At 52.0% G+C, this 24,920-nt stretch overlaps 1 protein-coding gene across 4 annotated transcripts; it reads left to right on the top strand.

The window, feature by feature from the left end:
* The first annotated feature begins 456 nt into the window (after window positions 1–456).
* On the top strand, window positions 457–24,289 carry TMPRSS13 (transmembrane serine protease 13). 4 transcript variants are annotated; one of them, XM_084611920.1, is made up of 15 exons: window positions 457–586; window positions 1,479–1,622; window positions 2,506–2,584; window positions 8,649–8,826; window positions 9,942–10,052; window positions 13,042–13,164; window positions 14,108–14,237; window positions 15,658–15,750; window positions 16,701–16,744; window positions 18,795–18,954; window positions 19,803–19,975; window positions 21,710–21,808; window positions 22,495–22,637; window positions 22,915–23,067; window positions 23,877–24,289. In XM_084611920.1, exons 4-15 carry the CDS (start codon window positions 8,766–8,768, stop codon window positions 23,889–23,891), a joined length of 1,305 nt encoding a protein of 434 aa, XP_084468046.1. In that variant the 5' UTR covers window positions 457–586; window positions 1,479–1,622; window positions 2,506–2,584; window positions 8,649–8,765; the 3' UTR covers window positions 23,892–24,289. The 4 variants fall into 4 exon arrangements, with proteins under 4 accessions (XP_084468046.1, XP_084468045.1, XP_084468044.1 ...); XM_084611919.1 differs by lacking the exon at window positions 2,506–2,584 and having other exon boundaries at window positions 1,539–1,622; XM_084611918.1 differs by lacking the exon at window positions 2,506–2,584.
* The last annotated feature ends 631 nt before the right edge of the window (window positions 24,290–24,920 follow it).

Genomic DNA, 24,920 nt, shown 5'->3' with positions numbered 1-24,920 from the left:
TTAAGGGGAGGATTGGGGTGGCTCTGAGCTCAGGGAGAACATTTGCGAGCCACTCAATGTGAGACTTGCCTTGAACAGACCATCTCTGAATGGAATAAAACCTCTGAGGGTCCCACAGGCTTTGAGTGTCACTGCCCATAACAGATTATCTGGCTACTCACTAGGGGTGTCCGGGAATTGTTCTTCCAGAAAGATACGTCCGACCCTGTGGTGAGAACTAGGACCCCTGCCAGGTTCCTACCAAGTTTCTGTTGCCTCTGTATAAAGACACCCCTGCCCAGCTGTCAGGAGCAGGCAGGACTGGCTGATGGGCCGGATTGTAAAAGGCAGATATTTTTACACTACCTACTGGGTAATTGGAAACAAACAGCCAGCAGAGCTGAGTGACAGGTCAGGCCGGTTTTCCTCTGTCAATTACCCTGGCAGTTACCACACAGGTGCGAGCGCAGACAGACTTCCTGCTCCATTCCCGCAGAACTGCCTGTGCTCTTTGGATCCGACACTCTCCAGAAAACCATGGAGTTGGCGGCACTGTAATCCCTGGACTCCAGCCCTGGTGGCGGCCATGGAACGGGACAGCTATCTGGTAAGCTAGCTCCTCCAGCTCCTTGCAGAGTTAGCAATGCAGGGAAGTAGCCTCCCTGAGATCAGTGTTTAATTAACGAGCTGCTTTGTTTGCACGACAGGTAATTTCTGGGGGGGAACCTGGGTTTGTTTTCCTGCCCATTCTGTAGGACGTTCCTCTCCAGGCAGCATTTTTGTAAGAGATGGGAGAATTTGATGGCGTAGGGAGGGAATCATGACTTCTGGGTTCTATTCCCTGACACTGACCATCACTGCTCCATGCCTCGGTTTCCCCATTGGTAAAAGGGGCAGGATAATAGTTACCTCCCTCAGAAGGCGCTTTAAGGCTTAACGAGTGTTTGCCAAGAAGATGGTGGCATTGTGCTAGCGAAGGGGATCTTACTTTTAACTCAGTGGCATTGATATTTCATGGTGAAATAGACCAAGACCTCATGGAAGTGCAAGGACCAGGGAAAAGGCCAAATGCTTGGCTAGTGTAAATTCACCCTGCTCTGGTGAAGTCAATGGAGCAGCACCAATGTGCTCCCACAGAGTATGTGGTCCTGTGTTTGGTACAGAGAGGCAGTGTGATCTGAGCATGGGGCTGGGAGCCAGGAACTCCTGAGTCCTGAGCTCTCCACTCCTGCTGCCCATTTCTAATTATGATTTTCACCCTCTTAGCCAGGGGTTCTCAAACTGGGGGTTGGGACCCCTCAGGGGGTCACGAGGTTATTACATGGGGGGTCGCGAGCTGTCAGCCTCCACCCAAACCCCACTTTGCATCCAGCATTTATAATGGTGTTAAATATATAAAAGTGTTTTTAATTTATAAGAGGGGGGAGAGTCGCACTCAGAGGCTTGCTGTGTGAAAGGGGTCCCCAGTACAAAACTTTGAGAACCACTGCTCTTTGCAGAAAACATCCAACAATCGTCTCTCCTCTTTCTGGCCTTCTCCCTTTCTGTCTGGCGAGCAGTGACCACGGTCCCCTGTGCACGGTACCAAGCAGAAAGAACCAGCCTCTTGGGTGAACAGCTGCATCGACTTCGACTGAGGCACAGTAGGTTCCTTGTCGTGGTGAAACCTCCCTGTCTGTGCCCCGGCCTCAGCCCCTGGACATTGGCCCCACTCTGCGGGTGGCGCACCTTAGTCCCGCTGCTGGGCATGCATAGGCCCCGTGGCAGTGGCAGAAAGTGCAGCAAGGAGGAAAGGGCAGGCTGGACTTTGCCTGTGACGGTGCTGAGCCGCAATAGAACACACCCCCTGTGCTCAGGGGACTTGTTCCATTTAACCAAGAGAAGGTTATGGGGAAACTGGATCATTAGGGCCAACATGGACCTGAAGAAATAGTGAGTTCTTTGATCTAGCAGAGAAAGGTCCAGCACGAGCCAATGGCTGGGAATTGACGAATTCAGACGGGAAATAAAATGCAGGTTTTAACAGCGAGGGTAATGAACCCTTGGAGCAACTCACCTGGGGGTGGTAGGTTTTCCAGCATGGCCATTTTTAAATCAAGAAGGGGTGTTTTTTAAACAGTCAGCTCTAGCTCCGACAGGAGTGACTGCAGGCAAGGCCGAGGGCCTGTGCTAGGCAGGAGGTAGATGATCACCGGGGTCCCTTATGGCTCTATAATTGATGACTCTAGGATCCCAGGGCGTGCTGACAGCACTCACCATCCTTCGTGCTGGTGCAGCAAGTACACCCCTCCTATGTGCTGGGGAGGGACAGCCACTTCTGGAGCTCCCCCTGGGCCAATGTAGCTTCCCGCTGCCCAGTATCAATCCCGCAGTCTGGCCTAAGCTGAGTCCAGGTCTGAGTGACGTTAGAAGGCAAGGGAAGAGCAGCACCTTTGCAAAATCAGACCAGTCATTTGGACACTCACATATCAAGTAAATTACCTAACTTCAGGCAGTCACACTGGGCAATTTTGGCTTACCCTCTAGTTGAGAAAGCATGGACCTGGGAGTCAGGAATCCTGAGGGCTGATCTCAGCTCTGCTGCTGACTCACTGCAGGACCTTGGGTAAGCCCCTTCCCTGTGTCAGTTTCTCCATCTGTAGAGTGGGTGGAAGGGTGCTCACTCCCTTTACAGAGGGCTTTGAGATTTGTGGATGAGGGGCTTGTCTCACTGACTTGCAGGAATCCGTTTCTGACCTGCTCCAGCTGACTCAACACAGAACCAATGTTTTAGCCTTGCAGAACTTCCCTTAATATGTCAGCATTATTCCCTTCTTTGTGCTGGCATCTTCTAAAGCATCTGGTCTCTAAGTGTCCGACCAGATTTCAAAGAGGAGAAGTCACTGTGACTGATGGCCATGTTCCTTGCTCAGAATCCCAGAGCCTGGGTGCTAAATAGACCGCTGCCTGTCCCAGGGTACTTGACAGCATCAGAGGAAAAATCCAAGATAGCATTGCAGAATCAAGCATGCTTGGTTTTACTTCGTCACACCACAGGTTTTGGTTCATTATAAACTGTCTATGTTCTGACCTCAACTTCCTCCTGTGATAGTGCATGAGAAGGGATCATTTGTTTATATTCACAATGGGTAAAACTCTGGCCAGCACAGGGGCCTACTGACCACTTAATCCCATCCTGCAGATGCAAGTGAGGCATAAACCTTGTGCTGGCTCTGCAGTGGGAGGAATTTTGCCAATTGCTAGGCAGTCAGTAGTGTCACTATTATTATGTTAATGCACTATTTATCAGGCTCCAGCCGCACTGTGCAAGCACACACAAGAGCCAGGCCCCTGTTTACACTCTAGCTCAGAGAAAGGCAAATGAGTTCAGAGGCTCACAGCAGATTGTGTGATGATCCGGGGAATAGGAAAGAAGAAGAGCAGATAGTTAGGCAGCTCATTTCAACTAATTCAAAACCGCATGGGTTGTTTGATCTGCCACCGATCTCATTCCTCTTATGCGACTGCTACTTAAATGATTCCTGTGACTTTCTGTTTCTAAAGCCCTTTGGTGGTGTCCTTTCATTTTGAATTAAACACCCACTCTGAAGGTGCAGACAATTTCTAACTGTCTCTTGCATCTGCCTTCCTGTCATTGTTTGATTCTGAACACTGGGCTTCGGCCCATGCTCTCCCTCTGTGGCGGGTCTCCCTACCTTGTGAACTTCATGTTAGGGACATGGCAGATTGTTTCTCACTTGCAGTCTTTAAGTCAAGATGAGATTTCTTTTGAAAAGCTACACTATTGCTCAAGCAAAAGTTCTGGGACTGAGGCAGGAATTACTGGGTGAAGTTCTCTGGCTTGTGCTAAGCAACAGGGCAGCCTGGATTTTACCATTATGGTCCCTTCTGGCCTTAACATCTATGAATCTACATTGCTGACGTGCTCCAGTTTTAATTCAAAGAGTAAAACTGGAGAGGGGCAAACAGTTAATAAAGCGCTGCTCGTGTATGTATCTCCCCCCGCCCCCCATCTCCAGGAACAGGGCACACAATGAGAATCAAGAACTGTCAAGAAATCGGTTTGCAAAATATCAGGAAATTCAGCAGAAAATTATTCTACCAGCTCTACTTCAAACCTCTTGGGCCTGATCCTCTGCTGAGTCAGTGGTGCTGGGCGGATTGACAACAGCGAGGATCTGGCCCGTTAGTTTTCTAGTTTCTCTCCTCCTTGTTTCTATCCCAACGTTTTGTGCACAGCACATGAATTCTTGGTACAGCCATTTATTAAATTTGCAGTGGCCTCCTGAAATTGGCTTGTACTTTGGATGGAAGATTCAGCCCTGCAGCAGGACCTCAGTAACAGGTTTGGCTCAAACCACGCTCACACTTGAGATCGGCCCTTTGTGCATTACCCAGCACACTTTTTCAGTGGCCAGCAACTCTCACTCCATGTTGTCTGGGTGACAGAAGACAGCACAAGCCCCTTGTGCTACTTAAGTCCCACTTAAACCTTCCTTCACCTGGTACACAGAGATGACCTTTTTTTGCTCTCTCTGGAGTCTGGTCTGCCACAAGTCCCACCTCCAATGAACCCAACGAGACAATACGGGAACTCCCACCTGAGCTTTGCTCATGGGACTGCAAGGAGCTCCGGCTGTGCAGAAAATGGGTTCAGCTGAGCGTGGACCTTTTTGAAATTCAGGCCCCTGTTGCTCCTGGTTAGCCACACTATTCTGCGGGAGGATCTGAGAAGGGAGGCTGGTTATTTCAGTGGAATTAAAAATAGCTCAGCCCCTGGGCCACTCCGTGACATGCCAAGTCCTGTGGGAAATGACAGTAAGGCAAACTTGCCCTTCTTATCCTCCACTCCAGGAGTGTGAAAGCCTCAGGAGGGGCACAGGTAGGAAGTGACCTCTCTGCTCCTCTGTGTGTTTTTGGGGGAAGGGCAGAGAGCCACTCACAGCCCACCTTTCTCACCCTACTCGGGATCCTGACTCACAGCTTGCTTAATCCTTGGCTGCTCACTGGTTGTGCTGATGGTGTAGGGACTAGCTGGTCAGGAGTGATGCTGAGGTCACCGCGGTAGCAGTCGCACATAGAGACTCTTAGGTCTCTGTAGAGAAGGACGGGGCCTCTCTTCCCTATTGAGGGAAGAACCCCCAGTGTGCTGCTGGCTCTGTCTGGGCGAGGGTTTGCGCCCCCCCACCCCCCTCCGGCCTCACGCAGATGCTTAGCTCATGCACTGAAGCATGAGGCTTGACTGGCCTTATTGCTGTTAGCTTAAGACCTGACCATTGCTTACTGAAGTCAGCAGGAGTCTTTCTATTGATTTCAATGGGCATTGGATCGGGGCCTCAGATGCCTGTACGTGTTACTGAAGGAGGCAGTGTGGTCTGATGGGACTGAAAGCCAAGAATCCCAGAGAGCTCTGCTCCCAGATCTGCAGGGCAAGTCCCTCTGGCTAACATTTTAAAGGGTGACCATGCAAGTTTGGGTGCTCAATCTGAGACACTCAGATTTAAGGAGGCGCTGAGCACTCACAACTCCGGCTGGAGCCCATGGGGCCTGTGGGGTGCTCAGCATCCCTAGCAATCTGGCTTTGGTGCACCATGCTGAGCCCCCAAAATTAGCCACTGCTTTTGAAAATGTTGACACTAACTCCTCTGTGCCTCACTGTCCTCCCCAGTGAGGCACTGGCTGTGAGCCACTGGGGTTGGTCATTAGAATTGTCATAACGTGACCCACCCACAATCTTTCAGTCAGTGACCCACCCACAATCTTTCAGTCAGTGACCTGTTGTGCAGTGAATTCCATGGGCAGGCTAGACACTGGGTGAACCAGCATTACTGCTGTGTGTTGTACGTAGACTGCCCGTGTTCTGGGATGGGCAGCTTTCACTCCACCTTTCATCATTTTGTGTCGCTCAGTTAAATCCCCTTGACGAGTTTTTAAAGGGACAGCAAGACCCACAAACACCACACGGTACAACCAGATTTAAGGGGACTTCAGTCAATGGCCTGGCTCAGCCATGTAACATTGGAAGAGACCTCCAAAAGGTTGGGATTGTGGGGCCTGATCCAAAGCCCATTGAAGTCAAGGCTAAAGGGGAAAGGCTCCCATTTAGATTAAGAGGCCTGATCAGAACAGCTCTCAGGTGATGTACAGGGCAGGGCTCAAGAAGGAGGCACCCCTTCATTTTAAGAGTGTTGCAAGAGTGGTGTAAGTAGAGTGGAGCAAAATTTTTTGGCCGAAACGTTTTCTGAATTTGTGTCATTTTTCACTGAATTGCTTAAAAGAAACAAACAAAACAAATTCCAAAAAAGTCAAAATATTTTGATGTTTTGATCTGAAAGGATTTCTGGTTCAGAAATTTCCTTCAGTTGTATCTAAAAAATGTCAAAATGTTAAGAAAAGCTAAAAATCCAAACGAGACACTTCGGTTGACCCAAAACAAGATTTTTTTTCAGCATTATGATTTGCCAAAAATTTCATTTTCAAGTCGATCCAAAACATTTTTTACAATTTTTCTGAATTGCCAGAGAACTGACAAATCAGTCATTCACCTTCTGGAAGTGGTAAGTGTAGGCAAGCCGAGAGCCCTGTCCCAGCAGCTTTTTGTGATGTTGTTGTACTCCACCAATGAGAAAAAAGAGAAAATAGTCTGATTGTAGGTGGGGTAGGGATATCTGTGGTGACTCACCCAAGGAAGCTAAATATTACATTTTAACAAAGGGCTTGAAGGTATTTACTGAGTCTACAGTGAAATGTGACAGCCTTTCAATGCACTCATGAAAGAATCTGCTATTCCCATAGCAAATTGGGCAAAACTAGGCTAAATAAAACCCTAAATAAGAAAATTCAGCTGGAATCAGGGTAATATATTAACTGCATTATAAGCTCTTGTGATTTCATCATGAGTCTCAGGCTGTTCGGTGGTTTTCTTCAAGCCCAAGCTCCTGCAGTCATGTGAATACACCAGCATCTCAGTTTACATTTTTTAAAAAAGGAAGTTCCTGGTTGTGGAGACAAGCTTGAAAAAGTGACCCCTACAGGCTCTTAAGCCAGAGGGCAAATGGAAGAAACTCCAAAGATATGAATTTAAGCTGATCTCATGACTTTTTGGAGCCTGACTCACGATTTTTGAATGTTTGGGGTTGGCAGAACGGTATTAAGCGCTGGCTTGTCCGATGGCATGTCCCTTGCTTATGGCATACACCCTTCCTTTGTGATACTGTATGTTGTGTAGAGATGGGCATCAGAAAAATCCCAAAGGCCAATGGTTCAGGCTCAAACCTAACAGCTCAGGCTCACTTCCATCACAGTGATGTGTCCAATGCCCTTGAAAAGGTTAGTGCCCAGGATCTCAGATTAAACAATGGATGTCTGTCCTGATGATGGAATGGTTCTGCCTTCTTTCATTGGGTGAGTATTCTCCCTCACTCAGCACCTCGCTGGGGAAGCAGCTGATTTGGGTCAAGCCAGATCTTTCCAGGTCTGTTGCTTATGTCACGAATTAAGGTTTTGAGAGAGTTTCTGTGGGACAAATCATAAGTAAGCACTGAAAATGAGTGGAACCCCCCCAGGAGAAAGACCCCAAAGGATATAGCCCTTGCATTTTTCATATGGAGAAGGAACTATGAACTCAATGTTTATGAACCATAAACATCTGACTTGTTTCCCCTTTGCACGAACTATATCAAAAGGCTGACTCATAGCAAATTCTGGTGGTTGCTGCACCATTCCTGGGCTCCCTCCCTGCACAAGTGAAATTTTCTTTTTTGCAAGTTCTCTGTTGCATGTGACTTTTTTACTGCTAAAATTAGCCAGGGATTTAAAACAGAACCCACATTAGCAGCAAAACCAATGTTTGTTCTAAATTCAAAGCTCAGGCTCTCTCCAAGGAGAAATGGGGGAACATGACACACGTATCTGGATTAAATTAATAAAGCACTCAGGAGAGATGAATTTGGGTAGAGGAGATAAATATTTAGTCCCATATTCACACTGATCAGTTGTGACATAATTGCAGAGCAGCATTCCAGGGCTCAGGAAGTTTCGGGCTTGGAACACCAATTATGAAATGTTACTAAATAACAACTGGAAGTTACATTGGCATTTTCTGAATGAGTGACTCAGAGGACTTATATAATGATAGATACTCAGTTTCCAAACCTGGGTACATAAATTGGGGCACCTAATTCCTCACCTGGGTTCTCATATGGGCACTGAGACACTGGACAGGGAAACGAGCCACCAGTGACTGAGCTGAGTACCAAACGTGTAATCAGATGCCCTGAGCTAGGTGATCAGCTTGGAAAATTTGGTTGTCAGCCTCCAAAAGGAGAAAAACCAGAATGATGCAGCATGATTCTTTGCAGAGACGCTCAGCATTTTCCAGCTCAACAAGAGCTCTGGGAAGAGGCACCTCTTGGGCTTTCTTTGCCTCCATAAGCTGGCCCGTTGTACTCTGGAGGTACATCTGCTGGGATGTTCGGCTGCCAAAGCCAGCCAGCTCCTTCGGGAAGCTCTGCTACTTGGATTTCCTGGCTGCATAAATGAGCTCTTGCTTCATGAAGGCAAGTCTTCTAGCTTTCCCTGGGCACCCAGGCTGGCCTTTGGCTACAGGGAGCTATCATCAGGGAATCTCCAGCAGTGTGTGTGAGTGATGGTGTTTTCTTTACCTACAGATCAGTCTGGCTCTGCCAAACAGCAGCCTCGCTCCCAACCCCTATGCCTTGTGAGTCAGTTGCCCCATCACCACCCCGTCTGCACATCCACGAGAGAGGGTCTGTGGGAGCAACTTCATGCCGTGCGCTCCAGAGTCTGGACTGGCTCCACCACGATATGTGGTTTGTGACAACACAAGTAAGATGGGTGGGGCAGGTCTCTTGGCAGCTACAGCTACTGGGAAGTCCTTGCTTCCTGGAGAGGTTGGGCGTGTGCTTCCAGCCAGCCTTGGAATTGTGAGCCCCAGTCGCTCATGCATTAGCTCCTGCCACGCTGGGAGAGCTGACTGGGAGATAGGCCTGGATGGTGCAGTCTCATATGGAGAGCTACCGGTGACTGTGTCCCATCACCCTCGGCTGGCTAAAAGGAACACCCTCAGCAGGGAGCTGGCAGGCTCCCTGCAGCCTGTGGGATGCGGTGGCAGCAGTGGAAGGAGGGGAGGGAATGCCCAGGGGCATTGCCCTCCTGCAGAGCGATGTGTAAGGGGTGTACGTTACACTCCTTTGCACTCACTTAGATGCCTGTGGCCTGGCTCTACCTGGCTAGTGTCAGGAGCTGTACTCACAGCACCTTGTGCATCACCTCTGCACCTGGCCCAAGGGTGGGATGCGCCCTGCTTTGAGGAATGGGGAGGTGACGTGGATGGCCTGTACATCCTGCCTGTGAGAACCAGGGTTTACACTAAAATTACCCGTAATGGGGACAATGATGGTATGGGCTAATCTAGCCTTTCACCTGGAGGCTGCCAGTTCAAATCCAGCCCACGTCTGCCGTGACGGAGCGCCGCTGTGCGGTGGCCCATGTGACCTGCATTTCTGGGTCCCAGAAAACACTGGGGTGAGCAGCTGGGTTGTCAGCCCCAGCAGAGGGACCAAGGAATGAATGTGCTAGGAGAACGAAGCCTCTCTCAGCCCTAGCAGGAGCCCGGGCGTATTGGCAGGAGAAGCCTTGGGATCCTTGCACTGCCTCTGCCCAGGCTGCTCTCCGGAGGTCTAGTCACAGTGGGAAGCAGCTTGCCTGGGATCCCTGGGCTGTAGAAGGAACGGTGTGTGTTAGGGACACCTGCTCCCCTGCCTGTCAGAAATGGCATGTGCCTGCTGGCGAAGGAGCAATCGCACATCCCCAGACATCCCTCCGCAGGCCTAGGTAACACCACTGCCGTGTCCAAAGGGCTGAGCATCCCTCCTCTCCGTTGGGACTGTCTTGGCAACCATGTGTGCTAGTAACTGTGTTTCTGTCATCCCAATCTCCAGTGTCCCCAGCGGCAAGGTGCAAGGCCTCGTCGTGCATGGGCCAGAAGAAGCTGGTGCTGATCCTTTGCCTCTCCTTTCTGATAGTCCTGCTCATTGCCCTCATCCTGCTCTGTGAGTCCTTTCCCCTTCGTTAGCCACCAGCAAAACTGGCATATCCTGGGGTGCAGGCCAAGTCCCTGCGCCCATCTAGGGGCTTGGCCCGCTGCGGGAAATATGTCACCCAGCTTTGGGTTTGGGCAGGCCAAGCACAGCCACTGGCCTGCCAGCAGGGTTCTGGGACTAGAAACGCTAACAGGAGGGAACCCGACAGCCTGTAAAAGGAAATGGAGAAAATCCCTGCAGAAATAATCATCTGACAAACTCCTCGAGCTCTCTCCAGTGCTGCTCAGATTGCGGTGGCAGGAGGGGATGGCTCAGTGGCCTAACCTTCACATTTCCTAATACTGGAACTCTCACTGGGGCTGAGCCGGGCTGGCCCTGCTAGCCATGGGTGAGGAACCAACGGGGTTCCATGCGCCTGAATGTGTAGTTCTCAACTCACAGGGCCTGTACACTCAGCAGAGGCATCACCTGCCCTGGGGCCCTTTGCCTAAGCATAGGGGATTGGCCAAAGTTTCTCCCTCAAATCCCCACTTCTCCCCATCCCAGAACTGCATCTGTGCGCAGCCCAAACGCTGCGTTGTAAATTATTGTTGGTGTTAGCATTACTGCACACTGGCGATGTCACTGTAGTGAGCGGTGGTGCATTTTTACGTGGAAAGATTATTTCTGTGTTGAATTTCAGTGTCTAGTGACCTGCTGTTGGGATATGCATTTGCTTTCTATTTTTAACAGATTCTAGTGCTAATCTACACTTTTTAAAATGACACCTCATTAAACTCCTGTGAGAGTACACTATCTTCTTCTATACACAGTTCATGTACTGAGAAATCTGGGTTTCACCCAGAACAGTTGTCTTAGCCTTTCCACCCGAGTTACTTGGCAAACGCCCCTACCCACTATGAGTAAGGAGCTAACCCTGAAAAGAAGACAAGTACTTAAGGACCTGATTCAGAGCTCCTTCAAATAAATACAAAGACTCTCACTGATTCCAGTGGGCTTTGGAGAGCCAGAAATGAAAGCCATTTCCCCATTCTCACATTCTTTAACCTGCCCAGCATACCTCTGGCCTGTCCCATCGTGCAATGAGACATAGGTCTGAGTTGTTGTAAAGCTTGTGTCAGCACCCATGCTCCTCTAAAGTTCAAGGCTGCTCAGATTGGCCCGTTATAGAGGGACATGAGCTGGGATTTTCTGATTTGGGTCCAAAGTTCCCCTGAGAATGAAGACGGTTCAGATCTGATGTTCCACTCTGGGCTCAGCTTAACAGACATGGACTAGAGATTTATGGTCTGTATTTTCTGCATCATATACAACCTCTTGGTTTAACACCATTGATTTGAGACTGATAACAGACTAGAAGGGGGTTAATTAGGAGCTCAGCTGGTCCCCACTCCTTCTAGCTCTTCATATCCCCCTGGGTGGGTTTGATAATTGTTCCTGTCAACTCCAGCCACAGCCTGGGAACTACAGGCTAGCACATAATGGCACTGCCTGGCTGTCAGAAGGAGGCAATGCAGCTGCAGTGCTAAGGATGTGATTCCTGGAAAGATGGCCCAGGTGGTGAGATGCCTCCATCCTTCTATTTCTTGAGTTTTCCTGACATCTGCTGGACACCTGGGAGCAAAGAATTTCACAAGGAAATTAAAACAACATCTTTCTGCCTAGTGTTTTAGATGTGACATGCACCCAAGTAATCAGAGGCAGATGGTTAGATGTTTAGATAAGGCCAACACTTTCCATTTCCTGTAAATATTTTCAGGTGTGGCCACAGCCATCAGCACATATGCTAGTCCCTCCTACTCTGAGTTAATCTCTGTGCCAGGCACACAGCCAGCGGGGAATTAGTAAGAGCTCACCAAATGGAAAGGGAAAATCAGCAGAGACCGAAAAGTTATTTTCCAGGTTTTACAGATGATGAAGCGGTTATTTTTTTAAAATTCCTTTGTCAAATCTAGCTGCTAGTTTTCCTTTTATCAGTTGCATTATTGAGCCCGTGCTGTATCAAGTGGATTCAAAACATTTTTACTGGGCGAATATTTTGCAGATGCAAATTAAAACTGCGTGAAGTGAGAATGGATTTTGAATGGAGCTGAGTCAAATGCAGCAGTTTTGGATATCCTGGAACAAGGGTGGGGATCAGGTGAACTAGAGATTGGCCTAAAGCAAACTCTGGATCTGACCTTGAGATCCCAAGGGCAGAACCCTGGCTCAGAAGATGCCCAGTCAGATTTGGCCTATAACAGCCTGAGGTTTGAGCTGTGAACCATGATCCAGGCTCAGACGTTGCATTCAGTGTTTGGACTGTGAACTCTTTTCTGGGTGTCGTCCATGTGGATTCACGTCCCTCTGAGCTCTGGTTCAGGGGAGCCCAAAACTGCAAAGGGAAACTCAGTTGACTTCCACTTGCTTCCTCCTAGCGACCACCGAGCTTTGCCTGAACCCAGCACAAACCGTAAATGGGCCACACGTCGTCTGAGTGCGTGTGGGTCTGTGACCCTTCGGGACTGAGCCTGGCTGCGTTTCTAGGGGGCCAGGTTCTGGAGGTTTCAGAAAGAGTTTTGTCTGCCCAGTTTTCCAGACAGTTCCTCATGGAGAGCAGGGGTTGGGGCGGGTTGTAGCACTGATATAGGGGTGGGGGCTTGAGTTGACAATCACTTGGCTTGAGTGTGGGGGCATCGGGGGGAGGGGCATCAGGCTGAGTGACCCTGCTCTTTATTGCTTGCAAACCTTGGAGCAGGATACCATGTGAGGGGGATTGTGCCTGGGGAGCATCCTCTCTATGCCCCTGACCGGGACTTTGGAGCAACCACAACAGCGACTGCTCCAAAGAATCCAGCCCAGGTTAGTGCAACCCTGACCATGCACCAGCTGGGGTGTCTGGGGCCTGGGGTGAAGGAGCTGCCAGGCCTGGGATGGAATTGGCTGGCCGGAAATATCCCCTCCCAGCGCAGGTGACCTCCCACCCAACTCTCTCCAGCTCACCTCTGTGTGTTTGCAGTCCTGTTCTGGCGGTCCAACACCGGCTTTCTGTACAAGGAGCCAACTGAGAGCTGCAGCCACAGAGCCGTACGCTGTGACGGGGTGGTCGACTGCTCCCAGAAGAGTGATGAGCTGGACTGCGGTAACACAGCTGGGACGCAGGTGTCCCGCAGGGCGAGTGGGGAGCGGGACAGGCTCTGGAGTCATGCCGCAGCTTTCATCCATGCCCTGTCTTAGGGCCTTGTGCTCTAGGCTCCGAGCGAGCCCCCAGACGTGACCAGATCTCTGGGGCAGGAGTTTGCACTGCTGCCAAAGATGGCATGGGGCCCAGGGAATGCTGGGACCCCCGATGTGCAGGACCTGGGAGGAGCTGGGGCCCCTGGCGTGAGAGGGGGCAGCGGCTGGGCCGGCAGGGTGTAGCCACAGACCTGATGTTTGCTCTCACATTTTGGGCAGTGCCTGAAGCTGCTGCATGTGATGACTCTGGTGAGGCTTGTGTGGGGTTAGCTGGTGCTCCCAATTCCCAGGGGGATTCAGAACTGGCACCAATTACACACACCTGGCCCCGCTGACAGCACCTCAGGGAGATCAAGGCTGGAGGGGACAAAGAGGCTGAGCTGGGCTCTCCCTGCACTGGTTTCCAGTGAACAGGGTGAGGCACGTTGGCTGGGGCTGCACGCAGGATGCTAGTTCTGCCTTTGGCTGCCCCTGCCCCCTGGAGAAACAGGCCTTTGGTCCCCAGCTGTCACCTGGCGCTGGGGTGGAGCTCACAGTCACGCTGCACATCCATTCACAGAATGTGCCATGCCCATGGATGCAAAGCGCAGGGCGGGCTTCTCCTCACCCCCCTGGGCCTGGCGCCCGTTGAACTCTGTCAATTCAGAGGGGCTGCTCCTGATTTACACCTGTGGGCAGGAGAGGGGAATCAGGCTGGTCATTTGCCAGCTTTTGTGCATGATCATGACACAAGGGCCCAAGTTCAGGCCTGGTACAAGTGGGCTGGGCTCCTTGCCAGGCCCAGGTGCCCGTCTCAGAGGCTGAGCTGGAGCCCCTGCTGATTCTGCTGCTCTTCCTCTGGGCTGCAGTTCGGTTCAGGTGGGATCAGTCTCTGCTCCACGTCTACTCCAGCACCGAGAATCAGTGGCTGCCTGTCTGCAGCAGCGCCTGGAACGACTCCTTCTCCAGGAAGACCTGCCAGCAACTGGGATTTCAAAGGTAGGTCCCCAGAGACGGGCACTGTGCGTGTAGTGATGGGGGATGGAAGCCAGAAACCCAGCCCACGCCCAAAATGACCTGTTCCTGGGCTCCCCATATCCAGGGGGAGCTTTCCAAAGGCACAAGGGAGAGTGAAGTACTCAGCCCCCAGGCAATGCCACTGGCCCCTACCAGCCCTTTGTTCTTTGAAAATCTCTCCCACAATGGCTTCCTTCCGGCCACCAGGTACTTCCCCCTCCTTTGCCGCTGCTCTGTGGTTGCTAGCTGCTGAGGGTTGCATGGACTCCTCCTGTTTCTCTCTGCACCTTCCCTCTGTATGGCGTTCGCTAAGTCACCCTGGGGTTTGCAGCAAGGGGAACCTGACCTGGGAATGGCGGGGAATAGCACTGATCCATGCACGGCTGTTATTGGAAGGGGAGTCAAGGCACTTGTCTGCAGTGGGAAACCCCCGTGTAGCTGCACTATCCCATTGCAAACTCCCCCCCACCCCCAGTGCAGATGCACAGGACCCTTGCAAGAAGTGACTTGAACTGGTGCAGGTTACCCAGGTTGTTTTCACAAGCAATGGTGCAAATAACTTTCTACACTAGTGCAGTGCGTGTGTACTAGGATTTGCATCTGTATGGCTAAACTGTCAGTGCAGCAATGCAAAAATCCCCGGGATAGACCAGCCTTAGCTCTAGTGCAACTAGGGTGACCAGATGTCCCGATTTTATAGGGACAGTCCTGATATTTGGGGCTGTGTCTTATATAGGCACCTATTACCCCCCATCCCCTGTCCCGATTATTCACACTTCCAGTCTGGTCACACTAAGTGCAACCCACTTTAGGAGTTTGGATCTTTGCTACCCTCTAGTGGGTGGTTCACATCTGGCTACTGCAGCTGCCAGCTAATGGGTCTGTCTCCACTGCAACTAAACACCGACAGCTGGCCTAGGTCAGCTGACTCAGGCTCATGGGGCTCTTTAATTGTGGGATAGATGTTTGGGCTCAGGGACCCTGGGAAGGGGGAGGGTCACAGCAACTTTTAGCCCTGCAGCCTCAGCCCTGCAAGCCCAAGCCATGGATCTTTTATTGCAGTGGAGCTGTACCTTTGAGGCCCTTGCTGTTTGCTCTGGGGTGCTTGGGTTCAAGCCCCTCTGGTGACCCAAGCAGGGGGTTGTTCTAAACCGACAGTGGGTGAAGACCCAGGTTCTAATCCAGAGTGGGGTACTCGTGAACTAGCGCTTTGCGGGGTTCGAGTGCCAGGGCCCCATCACAGCACCACCCTGCAGTTCAGTGTGAGTGGCAGCAGCGGGGGGAGATGCCCCGCTCTGGGCTACGGGATTTTAGCCCCTCTGCTGCATGCCTGATTTTCCCTTTGCGGAGCGAGAATTAAGGAACCCTGGCAGCATGACATGTCTGTTCTGTCTCCTCCCAGCACATTCAGCACAGAGTACGTGCCAGCCTCCTTCCCTGGCAAAAGCCTCACTGTCACCAAGGAGCACCCCTCGATCCAGCAGAGTCTCAACAGGTAATGAAGAGGATCAGTTGCCTTTTCCCTGCTCCTCCCCGTGTCCTCTAGTGCCCTCGGGGCCCCTCTCTGCCCATGGCACTCGCTGCACGGTCCCCTCTGAACGAACTCGGGGGGAAAAAGGCCTGAGTTCGTTGTGGACACCGGAACAAAAACAGGGGGCAGGGCTGGGCACCAGAGATGGCAACCTGGCAAGACTGGGCTCTTTGCTTTAGAAAGGAGACAGTGTTGTGTCGCCTTGGCCCAGTCTGGCAGCCCTGCTCGGAGGGGGGCACACGGAGCCCCTCCACCACGGCAGCTTTTCCAGCAATTCCAGGAAAGGGAGGGGAGGGCTGTAGCACAACCTCCGCAGCCCTGATGGGATGGGAGCGCTAACGGCCAGAGGAGCAATCTGAGCAGTCTCTCGTCAGCTGGATTTCTGAGAGAACCATGAAGTGCAGTTAGCCCCTGCACTCGTTCTGCGGCGGGAACCCAGGCAAAACTTCATGTACCCGCAAGGAAAGTCAGGGCAGGTCTGAGCCTGCTGGAGAGTGGCCCATGCTTTAGCAATGACCCACGGGTGCCTGGTGCTTAAGGGAGCCGAAACACCTTGGAACAACAAACTCTGGTCTCACTTTACACCAGTGTAAATCTGGAGTGGCTCCAAAATAGTCATCCTCTGTCTGTCTGCCACTGTGTGCACCTGCCAGAGGTGGGGCTGCAGCTGTGAGACAGAGAGAGGCAACCTGAAGGGATTTTCCAGGAATTGAAGGGGAGACGTGATCTTGTAGAGAACTCCCATTTCTCTTTACTGAACAACAAGAGAGAATCTGCGTTGCTTACATGCTGGCTGAGCATGTTAGGATGGACAGGAGGGTGAGGGATCATCCACTCGGACTCTTTCTCTTGTGCTGTCTCAGCCTGGGTCCATGTTTGACTTTGTCTCTCGTTTGTTTTGTTCTCTCCTGCAGCTCCAAGTGTCCCACGGGAAAATACGTCTCCCTCCGATGCACAAGTAAGAGGGAGGTTTTACCATTGCCATAAAGCATAGACATGGTGACAGGAGAGCTGGGTCTAGAGCGGGTCTCGAAACCACTGAAAGAACTGGTGTGAAAATCATGTGAAAATGGTTTTACTGGGTTTTGGAAATGTTGCCAGATCCCAGTTTCTCGGCAGTTGGTTGGAAAAGTGAGAGAATTTTCACCCAAACTTTTCAGGAGGTTATTTTTTTCATTGAAATTTTGAATTTTCAATGAAAATTTTAACAAAAAATTTCAGTTCACAAAATTTAGATCAGCTCAGCTGATCTCATGTGACATCATGTCAACTGCCATTTTTTCTTTATCACAGTTGTACACTTTTTCTTTCTTTCTTTCTTTTTCTTTTTCTTGACAGACTGAAAATATCAGTCTGTGCTATTGTCTATTTATGTGCTCACTTTCTGTAAACGTATACAAGTAAATACTAGGGGCCTGCCCCTAGAACTGCTCATCTATCCTAATCTAGTCATCTCTGTATCCTATCTGTCTGTCACAACTCGGGGTTTTTAAGGTGTCTGTCACTGTAATATATAAGCAAAAAGTCCCTGTTTCTTATCATGGAATCATAGAATATCAGGGTTGGAAGGGACCTCAGGAGGTCATCTAGTTCAACCCCCTGCTCAAAGCAGAACCAGTCCCCAACTAAATCACCCCCGCCAAGGCTTTGTATAGCCTGACCTTAAAAACTTCTAAGGAAGGAGATTCCACCACCTCCCTAGGTAACGCATTCCAGTGTTTCACCACCCTCCTAGTGAAAAAGTTTTTCCTAATATCCAACCTAAACCTCCCCCACTGCAACTTGAGACCATTACTCCTCTTTCTGTCATCCGCTACCGCTGAGAACAGTCTAGATCCATCCTCTTTGGAACCCCCTTTCGGGTAGCTGAAAGTAGCTATCAAATCCCCCCTCATTCTTCTCTTCCGCAGACTAAACAATCCCAGTTCCCTCAGCCTCTCCTCATAAGTCATGTGTTCCAGTCCCCTAATCATTTTTGTTGCCCTCCACTGGACTCTTTCCAATTTTTCCACATCCTTCTTGTAGTGTGGGGCCCAAAACTGGACACAGGACTCCAGATGAGGCCTCACTAATGTCAAATAGAGGGGAATGATCGCGTCCCTCGATCTGCTGGCAATGCCCCTACATATACATCCCAAAATGCCATTGGCCTTCTTGGCAACAAGGGCACACTGTTAACTCATATCCAGCTTCTTGTCCACTGTAACCCCAGGTCCTTTTCTGTAGAACTTCTGCCGAGCCATTCGGTCCCTAATCTGTAGCTGTGCATGGGATTCTTCCGTCCTAAGTGCAGGACTCTGCACTTGTCCTTGTTGAACCTCATCAGATTTCTTTTGGCCCAATCCTCTAATTTGTCTAGGTCCCTCTGTATCCTATCCCTCCCCTCCAGCGTATCTACCACTCCTCCCAGTTTAGTGTCATCTACAAACTTGCTCAGGGTGCAATCCACACCATCCTCCAGATCATTTATGAAGATATTGAACAAAACCGGCCCGTTTTTGTTACCCCTCCAGCTCAGTGGAATATATATTACTTAGCATAATAGCTACCCTATTTCACTGTGGGTGTAAGTAATAGCCCATGCAATTCAAAGTTGCAGGGGTCAGAGAGTCCAATTGTCCAGCTGGATTGTAAAAGTGGAGGCTGAATGACTTTAGACTCTCCTCCCAGCATGCAGCCAGCATTGTACAGCTGTCTAGGGTATTATTGGGTTCTCTTTGCAGTTCCACTGAAGCAGAAAGCCGTTGCCACAGCTGGGGGCAGGATACTGGAACCGATGGGCCACTGCTCTGGTCTGGTGTGTTAAATGCTCTGTCCCTGTTGGTGGAGTGTTATCCGTGAGCACGTTTTGCCAGGTGTGCGATCTGTTAGGTGATCCTGTAACATGCAGGTGGGCCTGGCATGATTTTTCCTGTTGAGGCACCTGACTGAGCTAATGGACCTTTTTGAGTTTCCCCTCAGGCTCCCACGGGAAGATTTGGCTCCTCAGCTTGTTTCTCTTCCTTCAGGCTGTGGACAAAGGACTTCTGGCCGGATCATTGGGGGGAACGAAGCTTCGGCGAGTAAGTGGCCCTGGCAAGTTAGTCTCCAGTACGGGCCGAGCCACATCTGCGGGGGGACAGTCATTGATACCCAGTGGGTGCTGACAGCTGCCCACTGCTTTTTCATGTAAGTGGTATGCCTGCTAACTGGCTGTGTTGGGTGCAGCCAGCAAGGGTTGGTTTAGCTGCGGCTGATGACGGGAAAGGCCTAGGTGAGGAGAACAGAAGATGGGAGTTATCGGGAGCCATGTTCCACTCTTGGTCACAGGGTTGAAATGCAGACAGACTCTGCTGGAGCTTGAGTCACTATGGATCAACGCTGATGTCACCTGGGATCAGAATTTGGCTCTCTCTCTCTGCTGGGACTTTGGACCCAAACTGGAAGCTCCCCACCACAAGAGCTAACACAGAATTTCCACTAGCTGCCAGCCACTAGAGGGCAGGATCACAGCTGTGTTCCAGCCCAGTCCGGCTCCTGGGGCCCGCTGCAGCTCTCAGTGCACACCAGTAGCCGATCCTTGCACAGGCCCTCGGTTTATATGTAATCATTTTAAGGTGGATGCATCCACGGCTAGGGGCACGCAGACAGAAAGCCAATAGCAAACACACACGTCGGGGCCAATGCCTGGAATAAGAAATCAGCATCTGTGCAGAATGTACAGCTGAGACCTGCGCTGTAGATAAGAGAACAGGGACATTGCCTTTGAAGGGGGCGAATTAAAGCGCTGACCTGCGTATACCGGTCAGGCTCAGACATAAGTCCTGCTTGGATTGGGCTGAGCAACCCAAACCTCAATTGGCATGGTGGAGAAGTTGGTAGGGAGCGGGGTCTGAGCTGAACAAAACTGGGAGAGAGCATTTCCTGCCAATTTTTTAACTCCAGTCCTTGAAACTAAGTGCTGGAGGGAGGCTGGAATCTGGCCCTGCTGCTCAGGGCAGTCCCTGCATTACATCCCCCTGTCTACATCTGCTTAGGAACAGCGTGAAGATCCTCAATGAGTGGAAAGTGTATGCCGGGGCCTCCAACCTGCTTCATCCTGCCAAGGGCATCCCCACCTCCCAGATCATCATCAACTCCAACTACAGTGATGACTATGACGACTACGACATCGCGCTGGTGAAACTTGCCACGCCCTTAACGATATCGGGTGAGGCTAATTCCCACCCTCCTCAGACTGGGAGCTGCAGGGCCTGTGCGTCTGCTTGACTTGGCCAGCCAGAGCGGCTCCGGCTCCACAGGCCAGGCAGGGGCTAAGCGTCTTTGGGCAATGAGGTCTGACTCCAAGACACATGAGAAGCAGGGGGGAGCCAGATGCCGTCGGTAAGAAGGTGCCGGTTTTACACAGGCACTTTTCTGCCTGTAATCAGGGTAAGGCCCAGCTGGTGCACAGCGCTGTACTGAGCATGCCCACACGGAGACCGTCTCCCTGCAGAGCCTGAGGGTGACAGTGGGGCTTTATGCAGGCACAGGGACCCTCTGCACGTCCGGCGGCAGGACCGGGGCTGACAGCCGTCACCGGGCAGACAGAAGGCCAAGGGGGTACTGCTGAGCCGTTAAATGGGTGTTTATTGTCATCCCCTCTGGGCACCATGGGCATGTGGGGTGAACAGCCCTGCACTGCTGAGTCATACAGAGAACATCTCTTGATTTATACCTGTAAAAGTGGGTCCTGGGATCTTCGTAGGCATGTTTATGGAGATCGGTTTAGGGTCTGGCTAATGGGATGCTGGGCAGATGACCTGGGAATGAGACTCGAATAGCACCAATGAATGCACCCCCTGGAAGCGCCGTCCAAACACTATTACAGCCAAGAATTTTCCCCTCCCTCCGTGTAATCTGAAAACGGCTCCGTCCAGTGCTAAGGAACCAGCCTGACAGCCATTGCCACGTGGTGTGGGCTAGTGTGGGGCTCCTGGAGCACACCGGGCATGGGCCTCATGCCTCCCAGCCCCCGGGGAGGTGCGCCCCAGGCCGATGCTTGCTGAGCCTTCTCGCTTGGCTTGGTCACAGTGAGGATGTCACAGGGTGGCTGGCCCTGGATCCTTTGTGCCGGAACAGTTGCTCCCCTTTGTCCAGGCAAGGGGGCAGGGCAGCCCCTGGACAGTGAAGGACCAGGGACAATCTGAGGGAAAGGGCTGGTGAATCAGAGCTGCCTGAGCAAGGGTCAGGAAAAGGGGCAGGTGAGAGCTGCTGGAGCCAGGAGGTGTATCGTGGGGGAAGGCAGGAAAGCAGCAAGAGGGGGTTGCCGGCTGACCTCCCCACACCGGAGAGGGCTTCAGGTGTGGGAGCAGCGGAGAAATTTACCCACTGACATCTGCATGCTGGAGAGCTGAACCCCGGGGAGCAGTGAGGGGGCCAAGGGGCGCGATGGGCGCTCCCTGGAGTGGATGATCTCCCAGCAGAGAGGCTGGGAAGAGTGGGTGCAGTCCAGCTGGAAGGGCTGGGGTGCCTGTCCTGGCTGAGGGACATAGGAGGGCTGACAGAGTCTGGTGTGGCGGAAGATGCCGGAAGGTGGCATGTGTTCCGTCAGTGGCTGAGAGGCTATGTGATTTGAAGGACTATTTGCACTGGGGTGATAAAGGGACTGTTTACACTATGCTTCTGTAATAAATCAGCCCAAGGCAGGAGAGCCTGGCAGAGTCCTTGGGTTACCTGAGAGGAGAAACTGAGGCAGATGCACCAGTTCTGCCGTGGCCTGCCACAGGAGGGCACTCCAGGGGGCCACCCATTGACAGATGGTTAGTGAGACAAGACCCGAGTTTAGGTCCTTCAGACGACAACGCTCCCTGCGGAGGCTGCTGGAATACGAGTGACTACAGCTATTCCCTGGTGCGTGTCAGGCTCACTCTCTTTCCTTGTTTGGTGTTTTCCTCTCTCCCAGGGCAGGTCCGCCCCGCTTGTCTCCCGATGTCTGGCCAGACATTCCAGGCTGGGAGGACGTGCTTCATCACTGGCTTTGGCAAAACCAGTGAGAACGAAGGTGAGAGTGGGGACTGAATCTGAATTCCCTTTGGGGAGGGGCCACATGCCCTGCTGTGGCCTCAGTCCAGCCGGGCAGCACCATGGGGGAGGCCTGAAAAGGCAGCTATGCTTCATGCTACAGGATACGGGGGAGCCAGAATTTTCAGTCTGGGCCAATGACTCTGTGCCTCAGTTCTGAGGGGCGCAACCTGAGACCTGCTGGTCCTGATTCTCAGAGGCGCTGAGATGCTGTTGATGGAAGTCCAGGGGGGCTCAGCACCTCTGTAATATCAGGGCCCTACAGGTCCCGATCTGAGGACCCCCACAGTGAACATGCCTGAAGCTGGTGGCCAGTTCTGCTAAGGTGACTTTAATCTGTGAAGCCACCATGAAGATGTCTGTGAGAGGAAGCCCAGTGGTCTGAATGATGGAAACAGGGCATACGATTTCAGAGAATACCTTTCTGTGGGCACGGCTAAGAGCCAGCGACCTGCCTGCTGTGGGATTCTGTAGTACGAACAGCTCATTCAGTATTCAGTGCAGTCGTACGTTACAGTGATCCCTGTGGCACCTTCACTTACGGCTGTGATGTGCCGGGGGCCTGCAGCCTGCGATCTAGCGGTGACAGCAGGTGGCCAGGGACTCGCTTTCTGTGCGCAAGCCAAGGGCACTGCTTCACCTGTCCCTTTTCTGTCACTGTTCCAGAGAACACCTCCCCAAAGCTGCGGGAGGCGGAAGTGGGCTTGATCGACTACAAGATCTGCAACAGCAGTAGCGTGTACCAAGGCGAGCTGACCCCCCGCATGATGTGTGCAGGGTACTTGCAAGGAGGGAGGGACTCGTGCCAGGTGAGGTTTCTGCCAATGTTAGTCTGGAAGGGTCTGCAGCCTAAGCAGGGGTGGGGGTTGGCTAGAGGGGGGTGGGCACCACATTGATCCACAGACACCCCCCGTCTTAGCACAGACGTGTGGTCAAGCTGCTCCTGGAGACGTGCTGTGTTCTGGGCACTGCACCCGGCGGCACCCTGGAGTGTGCACCAGCTGTGCAGTGACCCGAGACCTCTGCAAACTGAGTGCACGGCGGGGTCTCCCTCCGAGTTCTCCTGACTCTGCCTTCCCGCTCTAGGGTGACAGCGGCGGCCCCCTGGTCTGCGAGGATAACAGCCGGTGGTACGTGGCCGGAGTGACGAGCTGGGGAATTGGCTGTGGCCAGAAGAACAAGCCCGGGGTTTACACTCAAGTTACAGAGCTCCTCAGCTGGATTCACAGCAAAATGGAGGTGAGCTGGCCTCAGGACTGAGCTCCAGTGGGAAAGTGCCTGTCTCTGCCCCATGTATGCAGGCGAATGCCGCGGTCAGTCACCCTGGCGAGAGCAGAGGCTTTCCAGATGGCTCCCAAACAAACGTGAAGGACCTTGGTGGCTTGACTCTTGTGCTGCAACTGCCATCAGCCGCAGGCCCTTGGCAGAGCGCTCGCCTCACCTCCAGCTTGTGTCCTGGCTTGGGAGCCCCTGCTGAGACAGAGGCAGCAAGGAGGGAAGTGAGGAAAAGTGCGAGCCCTAGAGCCTCACGTTGGCTCATCGGGAGTTATGGGGTGAAAGCTTCATCCCCTGGAATGCTAAGTGGGCCAGATGCTGCTCTTGGTCCCACTGCTGTAAATCCAGAGTGACGGTGTCTAGCTCAGGGGAGTTACAGCATCCCTGAAGGCAGGATTTCTCCCATTGTCTTTATGGCATTGCAGACAGGTTGTTAGGAAAACGGGGTTCGGGCTGCAATAACTCTGCAAAGGCACGGGTTCCAGGCTGGCCCAGGCAGCCATGTTGAGCACCAGCCTTTCCCAGGACCCTGCCTGCCCGCTGTGGGTGTTGCAGATCCCCTGGTGCTTCCCCAAAGACTGGGGTTTGACTCAGTGCCTTTTGACCAAAACATCCCTTCCCCGCAGCACCGCTCTGCCTCTGTGCCACTGCCTATACAGAGGGTTACGGGCAGTTGTGGTGCATCATGGAAATCAACACAACCCTGGAGCGTGCTGCTTGAAGCTTTGGTGTTTCCTGTCTAACCAGTGCTCTCCTCCCTTTTCTCTTCCCAGAGTGAGAGTGACTAAGGATGAGGCAGGCATCTAGTGGGGCTGTGGCTTCTCCTGCTAACAGCTCCAGGTGCAGCTAGATCCTCGGCGCTGGTCTGCTGTCACAGGGCGAAATGCCAGTGATTGCCCTTTGAGCATGGACTGTCCGGAGGATTTATGACCTGGTGCTGCCCTGAAGCCCTGAAAACACAGTGCCTCCAGAACTTCAAAGTCAATTCATTTTGCCAACAACCAAGATGGGAAATATAAGCAGAATACCAGGGGAAATGTCCCAATGGTGAGACCTGTGAGCTGGTGAAATACTTTCCCAAGGGAAGTGGCAGAAGCCCTATTACCTGAGACATTTAAAACTGGACTTGACAAAGCACTTGAAAATATGCTATAAGGCACAGTCTTGCACTGACGGGTCCCTTCTGTCTTTAAATTATACAATTCTTGTTGTCTTGTAAATGGAAACGTCAGGCCTGCTTTCTCCGAGTCTTTCGTGTCAGAACCCGGGTGGACAGGCAGGTCAGTGCTGCAAGACATGGTACTGGAAGGGAAAAGGCTGAAACTCACATGGTTCAGCCCCTTTGCATTCTGTTCCTTGCATTATAGTGGCCCCTCCGTAGGACGAGGGGCTGCACCAAGCCCTGGTCAGAGGCAGAGGCTGCCCTGAGGAGCTCCCTGTCTAAATGGACGCAGGCTGGGAGAAAGGAAGGATAATTCTCCCCAAAGAGGGCCAGTGACTTGTCCAAAGTCACCCTGGGGGTCAGTGGCAGAACCAGGTCAGCCCAATGCTTTAGCCACAGGGCTGCCCTTCACCATTCCTGTGGGCAGCAACGCGTAGTTCTGTTAAACTCATGGCTCAGCGTCCACACGTAGCTGCCTCTGCAGCTAACGGCCCATGTCATCAGAGCCTCTCGCAGTTGTCAGTGGAGGGCATTTGAATGGTTTGTAGATGAGGTTTCTGTACCGTGTAGGAATATCTGGTGGGGTTTTTTTTTTTAAATGGTTTCAAAATGACCTGCCCAAGCAGTCCTGCTTTTGTCTGTCCCAGCACCACTG

This window comes from Lepidochelys olivacea, assembly GCF_965140295.1.
Source record: "Lepidochelys olivacea isolate rLepOli2 genome assembly, chromosome: 22".
NCBI classification, from domain to species: domain Eukaryota; kingdom Metazoa; phylum Chordata; order Testudines; family Cheloniidae; genus Lepidochelys; species Lepidochelys olivacea.
The sequence above is the reverse complement of the archived record's forward strand: the minus strand, read 5'-3'. Positions and strand labels throughout refer to the sequence as shown.

What these genes read in the sequence shown, in the direction of transcription:
- TMPRSS13 (XM_084611921.1), top strand. Translation starts at nt 8,766, where the DNA reads ATGCCGTGCGCTCCAGAGTCTGGACTGGCTCCACCACGATATGTGGTT. An exon ending in ATCCAGCAGAGTCTCAACAG is followed by an intron (nt 15,751 to 16,700) that starts GTAATGAAGAGG and finishes TCTCTCCTGCAG; the next exon opens with CTCCAAGTGTCCCACGGGAA. An exon ending in CGTCTCCCTCCGATGCACAA is followed by an intron (nt 16,745 to 18,794) that starts GTAAGAGGGAGG and finishes CTCTTCCTTCAG; the next exon opens with GCTGTGGACAAAGGACTTCT.